The 19,713-nt window shown below is 37.1% G+C and overlaps 1 protein-coding gene across 2 annotated transcripts; it reads right to left on the reverse strand.

Annotated features, from left to right (window-relative positions):
- Nucleotides 1-313: 313 nt before the first annotated feature.
- On the reverse strand, nucleotides 314-19,294 carry smad10b (SMAD family member 10b). Of its 2 annotated transcripts, XM_016230238.1 has the most exons (12): nucleotides 19,217-19,294; nucleotides 18,314-18,560; nucleotides 13,970-14,144; nucleotides 13,806-13,829; nucleotides 13,344-13,535; nucleotides 12,738-12,953; nucleotides 12,446-12,550; nucleotides 4,187-4,240; nucleotides 3,643-3,826; nucleotides 3,388-3,556; nucleotides 3,043-3,181; nucleotides 314-2,222 (listed from the first exon to the last, which is right to left on the reverse strand). In XM_016230238.1, exons 2-12 carry the CDS (start codon nucleotides 18,548-18,550, stop codon nucleotides 2,011-2,013), a joined length of 1,707 nt encoding a protein of 568 aa, XP_016085724.1. In that variant the 5' UTR covers nucleotides 18,551-18,560; nucleotides 19,217-19,294; the 3' UTR covers nucleotides 314-2,010. The 2 variants fall into 2 exon arrangements, with proteins under 2 accessions (XP_016085724.1, XP_016085723.1); XM_016230237.1 differs by lacking the exons at nucleotides 12,446-12,550; nucleotides 12,738-12,953; nucleotides 13,344-13,535; ... (2 more) ...; nucleotides 18,314-18,560; nucleotides 19,217-19,294 and adding exons at nucleotides 7,309-7,413; nucleotides 7,601-7,816; nucleotides 8,207-8,398; nucleotides 8,669-8,692; nucleotides 8,833-9,055.
- Nucleotides 19,295-19,713: the final 419 nt, after the last annotated feature.

A 19,713-nucleotide genomic window follows, 5' to 3' on the forward strand; every position in this document is an offset into this window, starting at 1 on the left:
CTTCCCTATGCAAAAAGCATTATGTTAAATAAAAAGGATGTCCAAAAATGGAATAGCCCTATTCATGATACAGTTGCAGAATGATACGAATGAGAAAACTGCAGGGGCTTCACGAAGAGGTAATAATGAATAAAATCCTAAAATTGTAAAATTAAAATAATTTTAAAATCAAAATAATCCAAATAACTCACTGAAAATGGTTACATATTTTATTTGTTTATTTGCATGCCATGTGACAATTAACTGTTAACAGAAAACTGTGAACATGCAAACGTGTTCTTAAATAATTGAAATATTAACTTAAAATCTCAGAGGGTATACTTCAAGTAAATATGTAAGGTCAAAGGGGTTCGGCTGACAAAAAAGTTAGGTAATTCCCAACCTATGGACCCTTTGCTCTCACATGAGGCCAAAAGGGTGATATAAGTACCAAGAAAGTTGCTATCTGTGATTGTTGTTAGTATGTTATGCCAAATGTCATATATCTTCTAGCGGATGAATGCTGCATTATGAATTTAGGATATTAGTATTTTTATTTTGTAGTGATGGTTTTATGGAAGCAATAAGGCACTCGAGTGCATGCTGTATTCTGTATATAGTCACGGCTGAAGCAGCGCTGGATAAGGGTCCTGGAACACACATCCTACAATAGCAAAAGGAATTTGGCAAAAATAATTTAGGAAACCCATCTCTTGGAGGTGTCCTGCCTAACTCCCTTTTGTCATGAATATATTCAGAATATCCTCTCACAGAATCCTTGAATTAAATACAGTTTGTAATAAAGCTTAAACGTCAGTCAGGTAACACAAAATGCAAAGCTGTATATGAGTGAATGCAATACTTGAAAGAACCACTAGGTGTCCATACTCCTGTATCAGTGTCATGGTTTATAAAGGCTTTTCTGCATGTATGAAGTGTCAGACTGGTTTGGCACATAGTTCAGCACTGTTTAATAGCTCTCTCATGTATAGCCTAGCAGACAAAAATCCCACTGTTAACAAAACTTGTATCTCTGTATCAATGAATTATAAACTATTATGGTATTCATAAGTCGAATATCATAAAACTGCAGATTCTTTTATCTCATTTCATTAAGTCTTTGGTCTCATTTCAATATTTTTTAGATAAAATATACTGCCTGTAGAATACAGCACATTTTCTGTCCTGCCGTTTATAAATGCATTTATTCCTGGACATCCTGCCTGCACTCAGCATTCAAATCAGCGGACCCTTTAAGAACTATGATACATCAGATTGAGTCAGAGCTTTAACCCTCAGAGACCCAGCAGAACTACAATGTTTGTATAAAGCAATTAAATAACACACACACACACACACACACACACACATAACTGCACTTTGCATACACTTTAATATGAATATTTATTACTTCTTAACCTTACTGGTTGACTGGTTGATATATATTGTTTTTCAAAAACATTTGTGTGCTAAATTGTGTTGTCAATTCAAAACTTTCATTTAGTGATTTGAAAAATAGTGAAATTTTACAACTCTAAATGCCCAGTGTTCCTTTTTTGCAACATTTTGTTTTAAATTATACCTTTATGTAAATTTTGCCTTAACAAAATAGTCTTTATAACTACTGGCTTTCTACAGACATGTTAAAGGGTTAAAAATATAATTAATATCCATTCCTGGGTCTCTGAGCATTAAGCATATTAATCGTGTTATCATATGAATCTTTCTCTCCCTCTTAACCAACTTACTTTCACCTCTTCTGGACCTCCATTAGTGTGAACTCATCAGCAGTGCCTTTGGTCTGTGTTACCATGACAACCAGGTCAACAGCACCCAAGAGTGGACTAAACACTGGTCACTTCAGAGGCACTTTGCTGGCCAAGGCTGTGGAAAGACAGTGTGTGTGAAGGCTTATGTGTGTATGTGGTACTATGAGTCACTGTTTGCCTGTGCAGGTGTGTGTCTCTCTTTCTCTCTGTCTGTCGTCCTCCCTGTTTTGTGACAGGGCTTGTCTATTTTGCAGTCTGTGGGTCAGTTGGCAGGTCCGGGGTCAGCGAGGGGCATGGTGTGCAGGACCTCGTCCAACAGCTGCAGGGCACGGTGTAGATGAACTTCCACCCAGCACGGTGTCTGTTTGATGGTCTGTCGAGGGTAGTCGGGTCCCCAGCCTTTTACAAAACTCAGCCGCAGGATACACAAACGTCTCAGGTCATCAACACCTATTCCGGCTGCCGCCGACAGACCTGTGAAAATGTATGAAGAAGAGAGTGTTGTGTATTACAGGACGCAATTACAATTTTAAAAGGCACTATTTTAAGATTAGGGCTGGATTCTGATTCACTAGCTCATGATTCGATTCAGATTCATTTGGGAATATTTCCATTATAGTGCTAATTTTGCTGACATAAAAATTATTTCTCAGTAATACATTGTAACCTTACAGTTTGGTACAAATACAAAATACAAAATATACGAAATACAAAAATATTAATTTAGATAATTATCAACAGAATCCAAACTATGCAGTTTAATTGCTATTTAATTAATAGAGGAGTATGAGTCTTTTAAATCATTTGTTAAAAGGACTACTTCTAAAAAGTAATTTGTTCATGAATCAAACTACACTGGCATTGTACGTTTTTGATTCACTAAATAGAACTAGTTCATAAGTATAATTTGTTCATGAATCCAACTACTCTGGTCGCGCTGTATGTTTTTTATTCACTGAAAAGAACCAATTCATAAGAGTAATTTGTTCATGAATCAAAATACACTGGTCATGCTGTATATTTTTGATTCTCTAAATGAACTGCATTGGCATTATTATGCTGTACACATGTTTTTCATCACATCACCTTCAATTCAGACTACAAAATTGGGTAAATTACTTGTTTTGCTGTGGGGATTTATATTCAGTGCACTGCAGATGAAAAGTAGTTCAGGAAAGACTGGCACCACAGAGTAAACAAAACAGTCTTGGGGTTTTAGGAAAAGTTAACAATATTGTTCAAATAGTGATCACATTTAACTGGAAAATCAGTGTTTTTGGGTCCAGCAACTCACTGATGGCTGGAGCGATTCCTCCAACACTGCCAGGCCCCGGGATGTTCCCAGCCACTGCTGCAGCCTGTGCAGCCGCAGCTGCCTGCGCAGTCGCCGCTTGCTGCTGCATCTGCCTGTGACACTGACGAAGATCAAACACCTAAGGGGAACAAACTGCTCTTAGTTCACAAACACTTACTGATCCAGATATTTCAGTCCTTGTTTACAACTTTATGCTTAACTTTACTGATTATGCTTGCTTTCTGGAACAATTTCAAAAAGATTTGTCTGGCCCAAAGTTGTTCCCCTGGTTTTGACGTCTGATGAAGAAAGCAGTGCTAAAGAGTGATGCCATTAAAGGTGTACCTTAATGAGGGCTCCTGGGTAGATCTTGTGAACGGCATCCCCTGGCGCTCTCCCTGCCTCTCTGTCCAGGTAGTAACTTTGCACGAATACAGCATGGTCACTAAGGCAACGCATCCACACGTCCCCCTCCCCACGGCACTCCAGCTGAACACCTTTACCAATGTGAAGCCTGTTGGGCAGATGTCAGGTGTTCAAAAGCTTGAATCTCCAGCGATGAATGAATGTGTATAAGTATTATGTTGAATGCACACTGACCGTGCCCTCTCGCTGGCATCAGTTCGATGAACATTGCTAAGCTGACCCAAACAAAAGCGGTCCCCGCCTGAAGGGTCCACATATCCATCCACTGTCACCACAGGACAGTTGGCTAGAACTTTAAACATCTCCCCGACCTGCACATCCATCTCGAAGTAAGAGATTGAGCACCAGAACTCTGGGCCTGCAGTGCACAAACAAATGACACACTAATTTAATACAGAGTGTGGTTTATGTAAATGTGTATGTACTGGTATATATGGTTTATGAGGACACAAATGTGTATAATGACATGGGTACTACAACGTAAACATGGTTTATGAGGACACTTCCTGTGTCCCCGTAAAACAAAAGGCTTAACAAACATACAAAACGGTGTTTTATGAAATTCAAAAATTGCCAGTAGTTTTCTGTAAGGGGTAGGTTTAGGTGTAGGGTTGGTGTAGGGCGATAGAAAATACAGTTTGTACAGTATAAAAACCATTACGCCTATGGGGAGTCCCCGTAAACCACAAATGCAGGTATGTGCGTGTGTGTGTTGTACCTGGATGGTTAGAAACTGGTTGAGGGTATGAGGCTGGTGTGTGATGCTGAGACCCTGATAACAGTATAAAAATAACATTAACACAATTAAAAACAAAATGATACAATGATGATAAAGATGAAAGTGGTCTTGGCGGAATAGATGTGCTACGCTGCTGCTAGATTGCTGCTATCACAGTGTCTGGTTGTGGTGCCCTGGACTGGCCACTTGAGGGCGCGTTTCCCGTTCACTGTTACATGTTTTGAACTCTAATTCCCATAGTCCTTTGCTTTGTCGTTTCTGTTCTGATCATGATCACCTGCGGGCAATTTACTCATCATTTCATCACTATTTATACCATGCTCACACTGTATGTCTTTGCTGCAGTATTGTTTGAGGTTCCGTCGTGTTTTCTGTTCCCTGTGTTTTGAATTTACCTTTTGCCTAGTTTTTGTTCTGTTTTTGGATTATTTGTTACTTTAATAAACATACTGCACTTGGATCTAACTTTGTTTTCTCCTGGCATTCCGTGACAGCTGCTGCTGCTTTTGGTTATTGCTGTTGTTGTAGATTATTGCTGCAAGTACAGGAACTTGCTACTGCCAATGCATATGGCGAAACGGTGCTGTGAGTATTTAAGACATACTGCTGCTGCACAAATGGCATATAAAATAACCTGTAGCAGATCTATACAGGTTGTGCTGGGGAAGATGGAGGGTTTCAAAGGAATTCAAAGGAAAGTGGATGCTAACCAGCCATTTAAATGTAAAGCTGCAAACTCATTGGCTGCGTGTGCAACATGAACCAATCAGCTTGTGCCAAGTCGTTTAATGCTGTAAATATCATTAGTTACGCTAAAGGGTTAGTCCACCCAAAAATGAAAATTAGGCTGCGTTTTACTCACCCCCGAGGCATCCTAGGTGTATATGACTTTCTTCTTTCAAACGAATCCAGTCGGAGTTATATTAAAAATTGTCTTTGATCTTTCAAGCTGCCACTCAGCGGGTGTTGCATTGCTTCAGTCCAAAAGAACTTAAAGGGGTCATATGATGCGATTTAAAGTTTTCCTTTCTCTTTGGAGTGTTACAAGCTGTTCGTGAATAGATAAGATCCCTAAAGTTGCAAAGATTAAAGTCTCAAACCCAAAGAGATATTCTATATAGAAGTTAAGACTCGTCCACGCCCTCCTAAAACGGCTTGTTTAAACACGCCCCCACATGTCTACGTCACTGTGTGGGAAGATTTGCATAACGCCACCCAAATGTTCACGCAAAGAAAGCAGGCGTAACTTTTATTCTCGCTGTAGTATTGTTGCTGCCGCCATGTCGTGAAGGCGCTGTGTTTCGTTGTGAAAGTGAAACTACTTTTGTTTGGTCTTCCAAAAGAGGACACGACTAGAAATCAGTGGTTAAGTTGTAACACTTGTATGTCATTTCTCCGATCACAAATGCAGACATGGTTTTATGTTTACACAGCGCGATGCAACGCGTAAAAAGACAGTATAAATCATTATAATCCGTAATTATGTCCCCACTGGATGCAACAAATGCCTCGTTTATAATGGCTTTTAATGTTTTTGTCTCGTCGCTCCGGCCAGAACACGGCATCACAGTATGGTAAGGGGCGTAACATTTCCGTCACACGCTTGAGGTGTTCGGCCAATCACAACGCACTGGATAGCTGGCCAATCACAGCACACCTCGCTTTTCAGACCGATGAGCTTTGTAAAAATCAACGTGTTTCAGAAAGGCGGGGCATAGAGGAGAAACAATAATGTACAGTATGTGGAAAATAATGTGTTTTTTTAACCTTAAACCGCATAAACATTTCATTACACCAAATACACTAAATAATGTTCTTTTTAACAACATCATATGACCCCTTTAAATAAAAATAGCCTATCCATAAAAAAAAGTCTCACACGGCTTTGGGGGGGTGAACAAAGGCCTTCTGTAGCGAATCCATGTGTTTTTGTAAGAAAAATATCCATATTTAAAATGTAATAATCACTTTAATGTAGCTTGCGCCAACAGTTGTACACAGAAGCAGTTCCGGGAGCATGACATATGAGGTCAGCGTTGCGCATGCGCCGGTGAGTCTCGTGAAAACCAACGTTTTTACACAGGATCAAAGGAAGCAAAGTTTCCTTACTTTAGCAAAGGAAAACCAGTTTCCTTACTTTAGCAAAGGAAAACCAGTCTCCTCTTGGCTTATATCAAAATCCTCTGATATTCTTCTTTACAATTAGCCGACCTCATACGTCATTCCCCCCGCACTGTTTACAACAGTGAGCGCAAGCTAGATTCAAGTGATTATTAAGTTTTGAATATGGATATTTTTCTTACAAAAACACATCGATTCGCTACAGAAGGCCTTTGTTCACCCCACCGGAGCCGTGTGAGAGACTTTTTTTTATGGACGGGCGGGCGATTTTTATTTAAGTTCTTTTGGACTGAAGCAATGCAACACCCGCTGAGTGGCATTAAACAGCTTGAAAGATCAAAGACAATTTTTTAATATAACTCCGATTGGATTCGTCTGAAAGAAGAAAGTCATATTCACCTAGGAGTAAAACGCAGCCTAATTTTCATTTTTGGGTGAACTAACCCTTTAAGTACCCATCAGTGCGCCATTTAGTGTTTCATGAAAGAACTAGACATTTATATCATTACATGGAGAGCCATCATTGCATATAATCATTATGATGACAAACATCTATGTAACAATTACAAAATTTATTACATTTCATGAAACATTTTTTATACATATGTATTTATATATTATTTATATACACTACCGTTCAAAATTTGGGGTCAGAAAGAGTTTTTTTCTTTAAGAAATCAAATTCAGCTTTGCCATCACATTAATAAATTACATTTTAAAATAGACTAAAAATATCAAGATAGAAAATGATTACTATAAATTGTAAATATTTCACTATATTAATGTTTTACTGTTTTGTTTTTATAAAACAAATGCAGTCTTTGTGAACATTTTTTCAAAACAGTTTTTTCTTTCAAAAAATCTTATGCATTTATATATTTATATATTTAATTTATTACATGAGTTTATTAAATTATTTTACGATTATTATTATCTACATTTTACAAAAACGTGTTGATGTGACATGTAAATGTACATACAGAAGTGGCTAGTGTGAGGGGGAGGGGCTTGCTGATGACTCCGCCCATTCTGCTGTGGTCCAGCAGGAGTATAGGAGGCTGTGCTGGTCCCTGTCCAGGTTGTTGCTGAGATGTTTAAAAATAAACACATTTAATATGACTTCATACTGATTTCATAGATCGGTCTTTCATTGATAATGTCATACAGATGAACTGCCTTACAAACATATACAACTTGTAAAATTTTGATGATAAAATTCAACAAGGTCAATATTCAATACATGACCCTATGTGATTTATAAAAAGGACTCACTGTGGTAAGTTCCCTGTGTCTGTGTGTGCTTTGAGGTGCTGTATTCACTCTGGCTGACGGAGGGCTGCTGGGAAGAAGGCTGGCTGTGTGTGGGTGCGTGACTGTGTGTTGGGGTGGAAGGTGGAGAGCTGGAGGTCAAGGCCCGTCCCGCTGGGGATGCGATCTGCAACAGTCCCTCAGGACGTTCCACCTGCATTGACAACCTGGATGCACTTGCTTTAGAGAGGGTTAGAGAGAGAACGAGACTGATAATGTTTTACTATCTCATTATAATAAAAACATTATTATTTTTTTAAGACAGCATGTCAACTTAAAGTTTGTTTTTCCATTGCTAAGGTAAAACACCAACTAGTAGATTTTGAAAAATGTTGTTATGCACACCCCATTTATTATCAGTTAATCAATCAATCCAATATAATAAATAAAAAATAATGTAATAAAAAAAGACTAAATAAAGAAAAGCTTAGTAAATATGCCCCATAATGCAATTAGATGGTTTTTAATTCAAATCATTCTACTGCATTGAAACATATTTAATACATTCATTTTTATGATTACACTGCCAAAACCAACAAAACCCCTTACTCCATGCTTTGCTGTACTTACAGGGTGGAGAGAGGGGCAGGCTGGGGTAGAGAGTGACAGAGGAAGTGGTCCGCTGGGGCAGCTCTGGGGACATCAGTCTCAGCGGCTGTGGGCTGTAGTGATCTGGAGGATGATGGTCTAGCTGTAAGGTCATACTCGACGGACCCTCCATCTGGATGCAGTCATGTATGTGCTCTTCTTTTATCAGCCTGCCTGAGGGATGAGAACGAGTGTCAAAACATCTTTGAGCTCCTCTCCAAACTCCTGTCCCTGTTTGTCTCTTTCACTGCAAGGCAAGTCCTTGCATGTCTTGATCTGACACATTTTATGGCAGTCTCTGTATGATTAAAGGCTGGCTGCCAGCAGTGCAGCGATCAGAGCCATCGGCGATTAGCCCGGATGAATGCTTGAGACATTCTTTCACATTTGAAGAAGAAATACAAGTGCTAATGTCCTCCACTATTTACTCAGAGCTCCACTCACCTGTGTTTGGCAAACTGAATCCAACTGAGAAGAAAGAAAAAAAATATAGAGTCAAATATTCATTGCCTATTATTTATCAAAATATTTCCTTGTAAAATGATAAAAGTGATGAAAAATGTTTAGTTAGTTTCATACGTAGTTCGTGTTTTTAGTAACATACGCACCAATCCCAGGGGACACCACGCGCTCATAGTGGTAGGGGTTCACACACACGTTATCGTACTTCAGATCGAATGCATACTGACAGAACTTGACATGCTTGAGTTCATTCTTGTGAAGGTCCGGCCATCGCCACAGACGCGCGTATATGACATGAGGGAAACCTTTCCGCCCAGCCACCTGAAGAGTAATCACAACATTATTATGTTGTGACATTATTATGTATTCTTAATTAGAGAAATTAACAAAAAAATTACACAGCTTTATGGGGTTGTCAACTATATCTGAGGCTTGCATGTTCTTTCGTTTAAGTTACATGCAATTGAGGTATGAACACTCAGCAAAGAAAAGACCTGCTGATTTTCTACCTACTGACTTCTCTATATTCTGTTGAAATTTTTGCTCATCATTTTGATCTCCTTTTATCTATTATGTGTTATTATTACTGCACTGACCGGAGCATTTTCTGGAGTGCATGCACTGATAATCGCTTATCCTCAGTATCATATTCATTCTCCACCCTGACCCGAGTCCTAACACCATTCCAAAGAACTATTCTCTGAGAGAAAAATGAATTTGATGACTTTGGCTCACGAGAAAGACATAACTAATGGCTTAGAAATAGATGAGCTAGTTACACTTTTTGCCAAACGAAATAGTAGACTGATGCTGTAATGTGATGTAAAACACAACTGGAAAATGTGACAATCATGGTCTCTCATCTCTGTTTAATAGACCTTAAGTATAAAACCAATATGAAAATTAGGGCTCAAAATAATAATTAGTATTAATGTCATGATTTATTCAGAGAATGTCAAGTGAATTAGCTAAAATGTTCTTTATGCCTCTACCGTTTAAAAGTTTGGGGCAAGTCTTTTATACTCAATAAAAACAGTAATACTGAGAAATATTATTACAATTTAAAATAACTGTTTTCTACAGTACTTTAATAATTTGCTATTGTAATTTATTCCTGTGATGGAAAAGCTAAATTGTCAGCAGCCATTACTCCAGTCTTGCTTCAGAAATTTGTCTAATATGCTGATTTGGTGCTCAAGAAACATATCACCAATATTGAAAACATTTGTGCTGCTTTATATTTTTGTGGAAACTCTGATACATTGTTTCCCTGATTGTTTGATGTATAGAAAATTAAAAAATGTAAAAATGTAAGATTTTTCTTTTCTTTACTGTCACTTTTGGTCAATATAATGCATTTAATGCAACTGTATTAAAATCTTACTGCCCCCAAACTTCTGCATGGTGGTCTATATTTGTACTTCCAGTTATATTTAGTTTTAAATAAAATATGTTTTAGAGATAAGTTTACACCATAATTATATTGTATTATATATTTAGATAACATCAGATAAGATAATTTTAGGTCATTTTTGTCGTATCTAAACAAGGCAAGCTATAGATCTAAATTTTGATTCTAAGGATTTAAAGAGCTTTTGTTACTACTTCACAATGCATTCATATTAAATATTAACTAGACAAAAAGTTAAGAATGGTCAAACTTTTGGATGGATGGACAGGTCTGAAGTCAGGGATGCTCTATCAGAAAGGAACACAGAAGATAAAAAGTACAGAGAAACATTTGACTCTGGTGTCAGACCATCTTCTCTAAATCATGTGTGAGTGACAACACACTGTGACCTCATTTGCTATTGGAATGACTTACAATTCTCCACCCAGGAGACTGACCTTCCTGAGCAAGTCAAAGCGGAGGCAGTCGGTGCACAGACAGAGACAGAGCTGGTCCACTGCCAAACCCATTACGTTTTACAAACTCACACACAGACAGAGCACCATATTAAACTCTCAGAACTCTCATTTTCATAAACATCGCATTTCTCCACTAACAAACCCTAATAGCTGTGCTTGACATGAAACAGAGAGTTCAGCTCAAATCCATACTGATGCACACATGCATTTACAACTTGTTGCATAAATGTCCTACTTGAACACATTGCACTCATGCTTCAAATACTGATGTCTCTCTCCCACATACACAGACTGCGAGACAGACAGGCTTAAGCTTGGCTCCGCCCCTTTCCTGTGTTTCAGACAAAACAACCCTTCCTCGCCCTCCACCCGCCTCTCTCCCCGTCTACAGCTGGGGGAAGGGAAAACTCTCTGTCTCGCTCTCCACGGGCCTCTCTTCTCTCTCAAATCATGAAATGACTATTTTGGGAGAAAAGATTCCATGTTAACATCACTCATACCTCGATTCTCCTCCTCTGATGGTTATAAATGCAGCAGAGGTGAAAGTCTGCCAGACTTCTGGTCTTAAATGTGAAAACTGATCACATAACAAAATGTCACACTTTATTAAAAAACATTACAATATGATGGGACTGTTTATTTGTCGGTAAAAGTGTTAATGCATGCTTTTTGGGTTGACTGGCTCTTTAAGTGAATCTATTTCAGTTAATTACGTTCTTGAAAATTCATTATAATGTAGATGACACAAGTGAAATCATGTCTGTCATGGAAGAAGCATGGAACCTCTAGGAAAAATTTGCAGTGTCTTTTTCTGTATTTTGACATGTAATTAACGCTGACATGCAGGAGCTTTATTTGATATTGTTTATGTTCAGATTTCATTTGAAGTGGAGAACTGGCCACATAAGGAAAACCAGTTTCCTTACTTTAGCAAAGGAAAACCAGTCTCCTCTTGGCTTATATCAAAATCCTCTGATATTCTTCTTTACAATTAGCCGACCTCATACGTCATTCCCCCCGCACTGTTTACAACAGTGAGCGCAAGCTAGATTCAAGTGATTATTAAGTTTTGAATATGGATATTTTTCTTACAAAAACACATCGATTCGCTACAGAAGGCCTTTGTTCACCCCACCGGAGCCGTGTGAGAGACTTTTTTTTATGGACGGGCGGGCGATTTTTATTTAAGTTCTTTTGGACTGAAGCAATGCAACACCCGCTGAGTGGCATTAAACAGCTTGAAAGATCAAAGACAATTTTTTAATATAACTCCGATTGGATTCGTCTGAAAGAAGAAAGTCATATTCACCTAGGAGTAAAACGCAGCCTAATTTTCATTTTTGGGTGAACTAACCCTTTAAGTACCCATCAGTGCGCCATTTAGTGTTTCATGAAAGAACTAGACATTTATATCATTACATGGAGAGCCATCATTGCATATAATCATTATGATGACAAACATCTATGTAACAATTACAAAATTTATTACATTTCATGAAACATTTTTTATACATATGTATTTATATATTATTTATATACACTACCGTTCAAAATTTGGGGTCAGAAAGAGTTTTTTTCTTTAAGAAATCAAATTCAGCTTTGCCATCACATTAATAAATTACATTTTAAAATAGACTAAAAATATCAAGATAGAAAATGATTACTATAAATTGTAAATATTTCACTATATTAATGTTTTACTGTTTTGTTTTTATAAAACAAATGCAGTCTTTGTGAACATTTTTTCAAAACAGTTTTTTCTTTCAAAAAATCTTATGCATTTATATATTTATATATTTAATTTATTACATGAGTTTATTAAATTATTTTACGATTATTATTATCTACATTTTACAAAAACGTGTTGATGTGACATGTAAATGTACATACAGAAGTGGCTAGTGTGAGGGGGAGGGGCTTGCTGATGACTCCGCCCATTCTGCTGTGGTCCAGCAGGAGTATAGGAGGCTGTGCTGGTCCCTGTCCAGGTTGTTGCTGAGATGTTTAAAAATAAACACATTTAATATGACTTCATACTGATTTCATAGATCGGTCTTTCATTGATAATGTCATACAGATGAACTGCCTTACAAACATATACAACTTGTAAAATTTTGATGATAAAATTCAACAAGGTCAATATTCAATACATGACCCTATGTGATTTATAAAAAGGACTCACTGTGGTAAGTTCCCTGTGTCTGTGTGTGCTTTGAGGTGCTGTATTCACTCTGGCTGACGGAGGGCTGCTGGGAAGAAGGCTGGCTGTGTGTGGGTGCGTGACTGTGTGTTGGGGTGGAAGGTGGAGAGCTGGAGGTCAAGGCCCGTCCCGCTGGGGATGCGATCTGCAACAGTCCCTCAGGACGTTCCACCTGCATTGACAACCTGGATGCACTTGCTTTAGAGAGGGTTAGAGAGAGAACGAGACTGATAATGTTTTACTATCTCATTATAATAAAAACATTATTATTTTTTTAAGACAGCATGTCAACTTAAAGTTTGTTTTTCCATTGCTAAGGTAAAACACCAACTAGTAGATTTTGAAAAATGTTGTTATGCACACCCCATTTATTATCAGTTAATCAATCAATCCAATATAATAAATAAAAAATAATGTAATAAAAAAAGACTAAATAAAGAAAAGCTTAGTAAATATGCCCCATAATGCAATTAGATGGTTTTTAATTCAAATCATTCTACTGCATTGAAACATATTTAATACATTCATTTTTATGATTACACTGCCAAAACCAACAAAACCCCTTACTCCATGCTTTGCTGTACTTACAGGGTGGAGAGAGGGGCAGGCTGGGGTAGAGAGTGACAGAGGAAGTGGTCCGCTGGGGCAGCTCTGGGGACATCAGTCTCAGCGGCTGTGGGCTGTAGTGATCTGGAGGATGATGGTCTAGCTGTAAGGTCATACTCGACGGACCCTCCATCTGGATGCAGTCATGTATGTGCTCTTCTTTTATCAGCCTGCCTGAGGGATGAGAATGAGTGTCAAAACATCTTTGAGCTCCTCTCCAAACTCCTGTCCCTGTTTGTCTCTTTCACTGCAAGGCAAGTCCTTGCATGTCTTGATCTGACACATTTTATGGCAGTCTCTGTATGATTAAAGGCTGGCTGCCAGCAGTGCAGCGATCAGAGCCATCGGCGATTAGCCCGGATGAATGCTTGAGACATTCTTTCACATTTGAAGAAGAAATACAAGTGCTAATGTCCTCCACTATTTACTCAGAGCTCCACTCACCTGTGTTTGGCAAACTGAATCCAACTGAGAAGAAAGAAAAAAAATATAGAGTCAAATATTCATTGCCTATTATTTATCAAAATATTTCCTTGTAAAATGATAAAAGTGATGAAAAATGTTTAGTTAGTTTCATACGTAGTTCGTGTTTTTAGTAACATACGCACCAATCCCAGGGGACACCACGCGCTCATAGTGGTAGGGGTTCACACACACGTTATCGTACTTCAGATCGAATGCATACTGACAGAACTTGACATGCTTGAGTTCATTCTTGTGAAGGTCCGGCCATCGCCACAGACGCGCGTATATGACATGAGGGAAACCTTTCCGCCCAGCCACCTGAAGAGTAATCACAACATTATTATGTTGTGACATTATTATGTATTCTTAATTAGAGAAATTAACAAAAAAATTACACAGCTTTATGGGGTTGTCAACTATATCTGAGGCTTGCATGTTCTTTCGTTTAAGTTACATGCAATTGAGGTATGAACACTCAGCAAAGAAAAGACCTGCTGATTTTCTACCTACTGACTTCTCTATATTCTGTTGAAATTTTTGCTCATCATTTTGATCTCCTTTTATCTATTATGTGTTATTATTACTGCACTGACCGGAGCATTTTCTGGAGTGCATGCACTGATAATCGCTTATCCTCAGTATCATATTCATTCTCCACCCTGACCCGAGTCCTAACACCATTCCAAAGAACTATTCTCTGAGAGAAAAATGAATTTGATGACTTTGGCTCACGAGAAAGACATAACTAATGGCTTAGAAATAGATGAGCTAGTTACACTTTTTGCCAAACGAAATAGTAGACTGATGCTGTAATGTGATGTAAAACACAACTGGAAAATGTGACAATCATGGTCTCTCATCTCTGTTTAATAGACCTTAAGTATAAAACCAATATGAAAATTAGGGCTCAAAATAATAATTAGTATTAATGTCATGATTTATTCAGAGAATGTCAAGTGAATTAGCTAAAATGTTCTTTATGCCTCTACCGTTTAAAAGTTTGGGGCAAGTCTTTTATACTCAATAAAAACAGTAATACTGAGAAATATTATTACAATTTAAAATAACTGTTTTCTACAGTACTTTAATAATTTGCTATTGTAATTTATTCCTGTGATGGAAAAGCTAAATTGTCAGCAGCCATTACTCCAGTCTTGCTTCAGAAATTTGTCTAATATGCTGATTTGGTGCTCAAGAAACATATCACCAATATTGAAAACATTTGTGCTGCTTTATATTTTTGTGGAAACTCTGATACATTGTTTCCCTGATTGTTTGATGTATAGAAAATTAAAAAATGTAAAAATGTAAGATTTTTCTTTTCTTTACTGTCACTTTTGGTCAATATAATGCATTTAATGCAACTGTATTAAAATCTTACTGCCCCCAAACTTCTGCATGGTGGTCTATATTTGTACTTCCAGTTATATTTAGTTTTAAATAAAATATGTTTTAGAGATAAGTTTACACCATAATTATATTGTATTATATATTTAGATAACATCAGATAAGATAATTTTAGGTCATTTTTGTCGTATCTAAACAAGGCAAGCTATAGATCTAAATTTTGATTCTAAGGATTTAAAGAGCTTTTGTTACTACTTCACAATGCATTCATATTAAATATTAACTAGACAAAAAGTTAAGAATGGTCAAACTTTTGGATGGATGGACAGGTCTGAAGTCAGGGATGCTCTATCAGAAAGGAACACAGAAGATAAAAAGTACAGAGAAACATTTGACTCTGGTGTCAGACCATCTTCTCTAAATCATGTGTGAGTGACAACACACTGTGACCTCATTTGCTATTGGAATGACTTACAATTCTCCACCCAGGAGACTGACCTTCCTGAGCAAGTCAAAGCGGAGGCAGTCGGTGCACAGACAGAGACAGAGCTGGTCCACTGCCAAACCCATTACGTTTTACAAACTCACACACAGACAGAGCACCATATTAAACTCTCAGAACTCTCATTTTCATAAACATCGCATTTCTCCACTAACAAACCCTAATAGCTGTGCTTGACATGAAACAGAGAGTTCAGCTCAAATCCATACTGATGCACACATGCATTTACAACTTGTTGCATAAATGTCCTACTTGAACACATTGCACTCATGCTTCAAATACTGATGTCTCTCTCCCACATACACAGACTGCGAGACAGACAGGCTTAAGCTTGGCTCCGCCCCTTTCCTGTGTTTCAGACAAAACAACCCTTCCTCGCCCTCCACCCGCCTCTCTCCCCGTCTACAGCTGGGGGAAGGGAAAACTCTCTGTCTCGCTCTCCACGGGCCTCTCTTCTCTCTCAAATCATGAAATGACTATTTTGGGAGAAAAGATTCCATGTTAACATCACTCATACCTCGATTCTCCTCCTCTGATGGTTATAAATGCAGCAGAGGTGAAAGTCTGCCAGACTTCTGGTCTTAAATGTGAAAACTGATCACATAACAAAATGTCACACTTTATTAAAAAACATTACAATATGATGGGACTGTTTATTTGTCGGTAAAAGTGTTAATGCATGCTTTTTGGGTTGACTGGCTCTTTAAGTGAATCTATTTCAGTTAATTACGTTCTTGAAAATTCATTATAATGTAGATGACACAAGTGAAATCATGTCTGTCATGGAAGAAGCATGGAACCTCTAGGAAAAATTTGCAGTGTCTTTTTCTGTATTTTGACATGTAATTAACGCTGACATGCAGGAGCTTTATTTGATATTGTTTATGTTCAGATTTCATTTGAAGTGGAGAACTGGCCACATACCCTGTTTACACAATGTCAGTCACAATCAGAGAAATAATTAACACTGAAAAATGATTGCTCTTTTCCATAATAACAGCCTATTTATGTGTAAGATGATACCTACAGCCTGGTATACGATCTATTACCCTGCTGAAAAAAAACAGCATTGCTTAGCATCAGTGTTGGGGGTAACGCATTACAAGTAACGCGAGTTACGTAATCAGATTACTTTTTTAAAGTAACTAGTAAAGTAACACATTACTTTTTAATTTACAAGAGAATATCTGCGTTACTTTTTCAAATAAGTAACACAAGTTACTTTTTTTTCCAATTTATTGATTGACAGCTCTCCTGTCCCCATGTTACTATAGTTCGAAAATAAATATGAATATGCATTACTTCATCTCACTCACAAAAAAAACAAGAACACAGATTCAATATTCCTCAAAATGAATAAAAATAATGCAACTCAGAATATGACGCAAACCTGCAATAATTCAATGTTAAACAACACAAATATCCTTTATGTATTTAATCCCATTCTATTAACCAATGTCTTTGCTTCTGACCTTCGATGATCCAGTTCAACTGTACTAATAAGCACAAATTACTCTAGACAAACATTTGTGTGTCTTTTTTTATTGCTGAAGTGTGTTGAAATTTCTTCTTCTGCATTCTACTGTACAGATGTAAATTTACTTTCCCTTCAGCCTGAGGCTTATTCATTTCACTTTTGGTGTGAAAAGGCTTCTATATTTGCCAAAAATATAACTTTTTTATTTTAAAAACAAACAAGCAAGCCCAGTCCAGATTTAAAAAGTAACGCAAAAGTAACGTAACGCATTACTTTCCATAAAAAGTAACTAAGTACCGTAATTAGTTGTAACGTAATTAGTTACTTTTTTATGGAGTAACGCAATATTGTAATGCATAATTTTAAAAGTAACTTTCCTCAACACTGCTTAGCATGCGAGTTTCAGTGTTAATTCTGTATCATCTATATACTATTATAGCATTCATATTATTATTTTGAATTGGCTTTTATTTTTATTTTTTCAGCTTTCATTTTAATTTTAGTTTTAGTAATTTTGTTACATGCTTTTGTCATTTTTATTAGATTTTTTTATATCTATATAGCTTTAATTCATTTTATTTCAGTTTTAGTTTTAATAATTTTAGTACTTCAACCCACTGCTCTAACTTCACTCTGTTACTTTAACTTATTTATTTCAGTTAATTGTTAAGACAACATTTCTAATTTTGTATAATTTTTTAAAAGTGTTTTATTTCATATTTTTATTTAATCCTTATTTCAATTAACATTTTTTTAAATAGTTTTAGTTAAAAATAACAACACTGGCTCGTATATGACTTGTTTTTAATGTTGGTACCCAGGCTGGGATGCTTGTCTCCCCATCAGACTTCTTAAATTAAGTCTAAGTCTTAAATTAAGTAAGATTAACTTGCTTCCTTGGTCAACCAGCATCATCAAAAGTCACTGACCATTTGTGGTTGAATCCTATTAGCAGTTAAGTTTCACATGGATATGTTGGTTGACCAGACAGACCAACTCCATACCAGCTGAATTAACATAGCTAACTAGATTTCAACAGGGTAGATGCTTGTTTAGCATGGTCTTACATACTGTGAACTGTTACTCAAGATTACACGTTGTCTTATTAAGTATGATTAATAAGTGTCAAAAACAGATGATGTGGGCCGGTAGTGCTCTGACCTGTAAACGTCCATCCAGTGTTCTTTGTATGGTGACACACTTGCTTGGATGAACTCCATTTGTGGTGATAGCAGTGATGAGGGAGTCGAGCTCGTCTCTTTTCTCTTTGAGTTTCTTTACCAGGCTTTCGATGGCACGTTTGGCGAAGCTCTCATTCTCTCCTCCCTGGCGGTGGCACATCAGGCTGTGAACGATGCTTAAACATGCATCACTGCTGCTGGGCGCATTCACAGACATTCTGCTCCCACTCATTTAGAAGAGAAGCAAATTAAAAATGGTACATGAATGTGGCCTGAACACTTCAGCAACACTTAAAAATGTATGAATGTCATGGCATTGGATATAAACATAAAATCATGTTGTAATTGTTTTAAAGAAAGAATGAAAGAACAAGCACAGTTTTCACTCAAAACATTTCACAAAAAGTTGATTGTCAAACTTTTCAAGTGTGGTAAAACTGTCCAAAAACCTTTGGGGCCACTGTGTAGTCTTCAAAGCAATACAGAAAATGTATACAAATACAAGAATGTAACCACAGGTCTCAGAACTGGGCATTCAGACTGGCATTGCTGCACAGGTGATGTGGAGAATAGGATTTTATTTCATTTTTAATAGGCAGATACACAAAAACAGACCAACGTTTAAGTATGAAAATACAGAATTCAATTCAATGTAACTATACTTATTACTAAACAAATAAATTGATATGATATCCCATAATAGACGAGTCCATCACTCTCAATTTAAGTGGGAAACGCCGAACAGTTACTTCCTGACTCAGACACGTATTTATTCGGTTTCACTCTTTCTGAGACCGTATATAGTTACTGACACAACTATTAATTCCTAAATACATAAAACACAAAAAACAAATTCATGTAAGTCAATATAAGGACTACTTACAATGCAGTTAGGTGTCACGTGCGTACTCTTCTGCGTATGTCTGTGCACGTCTGACTCGCTCGCGGTAGTTGCTCGTTTAATGAGAGAGAGAGAGAGAGAGAGAGAGAGAGAGAGAGAGAGAGAGAACTCCCCTGGCGACACAAATGTAGAGTTTTTTGTCATACAAATAAAGCGCAGTAAAACTGAAATCTGAAACGGAGACAAAGGCCAACGGCCACAATTATGTAATGTAATGCAATGTAAAACAAACAAACAAACAAACAAACATAAATAAATAAATATTAATAAGCAATAAATCGGTGCGCAAAAAAATAAAATAAAAAGTTGTACCCATTGGTAGTTGCCGCATTGCGTCGCTGCATATGTTTGCATAAAATGAAACTTTTCTTAATATTATCACATTGCTGACCGTGTGCACATTATTCAGTTTCTCAATGCATGTGCATTTAATGTTGTACAGATTACAGTGATAATACATTATTCAATGTGTGCATGTG

This window comes from Sinocyclocheilus grahami, unplaced genomic scaffold (assembly GCF_001515645.1).
Source record: "Sinocyclocheilus grahami isolate Dianchi unplaced genomic scaffold, SAMN03320097.WGS_v1.1 scaffold366.1, whole genome shotgun sequence".
Lineage (NCBI taxonomy): Eukaryota > Metazoa > Chordata > Actinopteri > Cypriniformes > Cyprinidae > Sinocyclocheilus > Sinocyclocheilus grahami.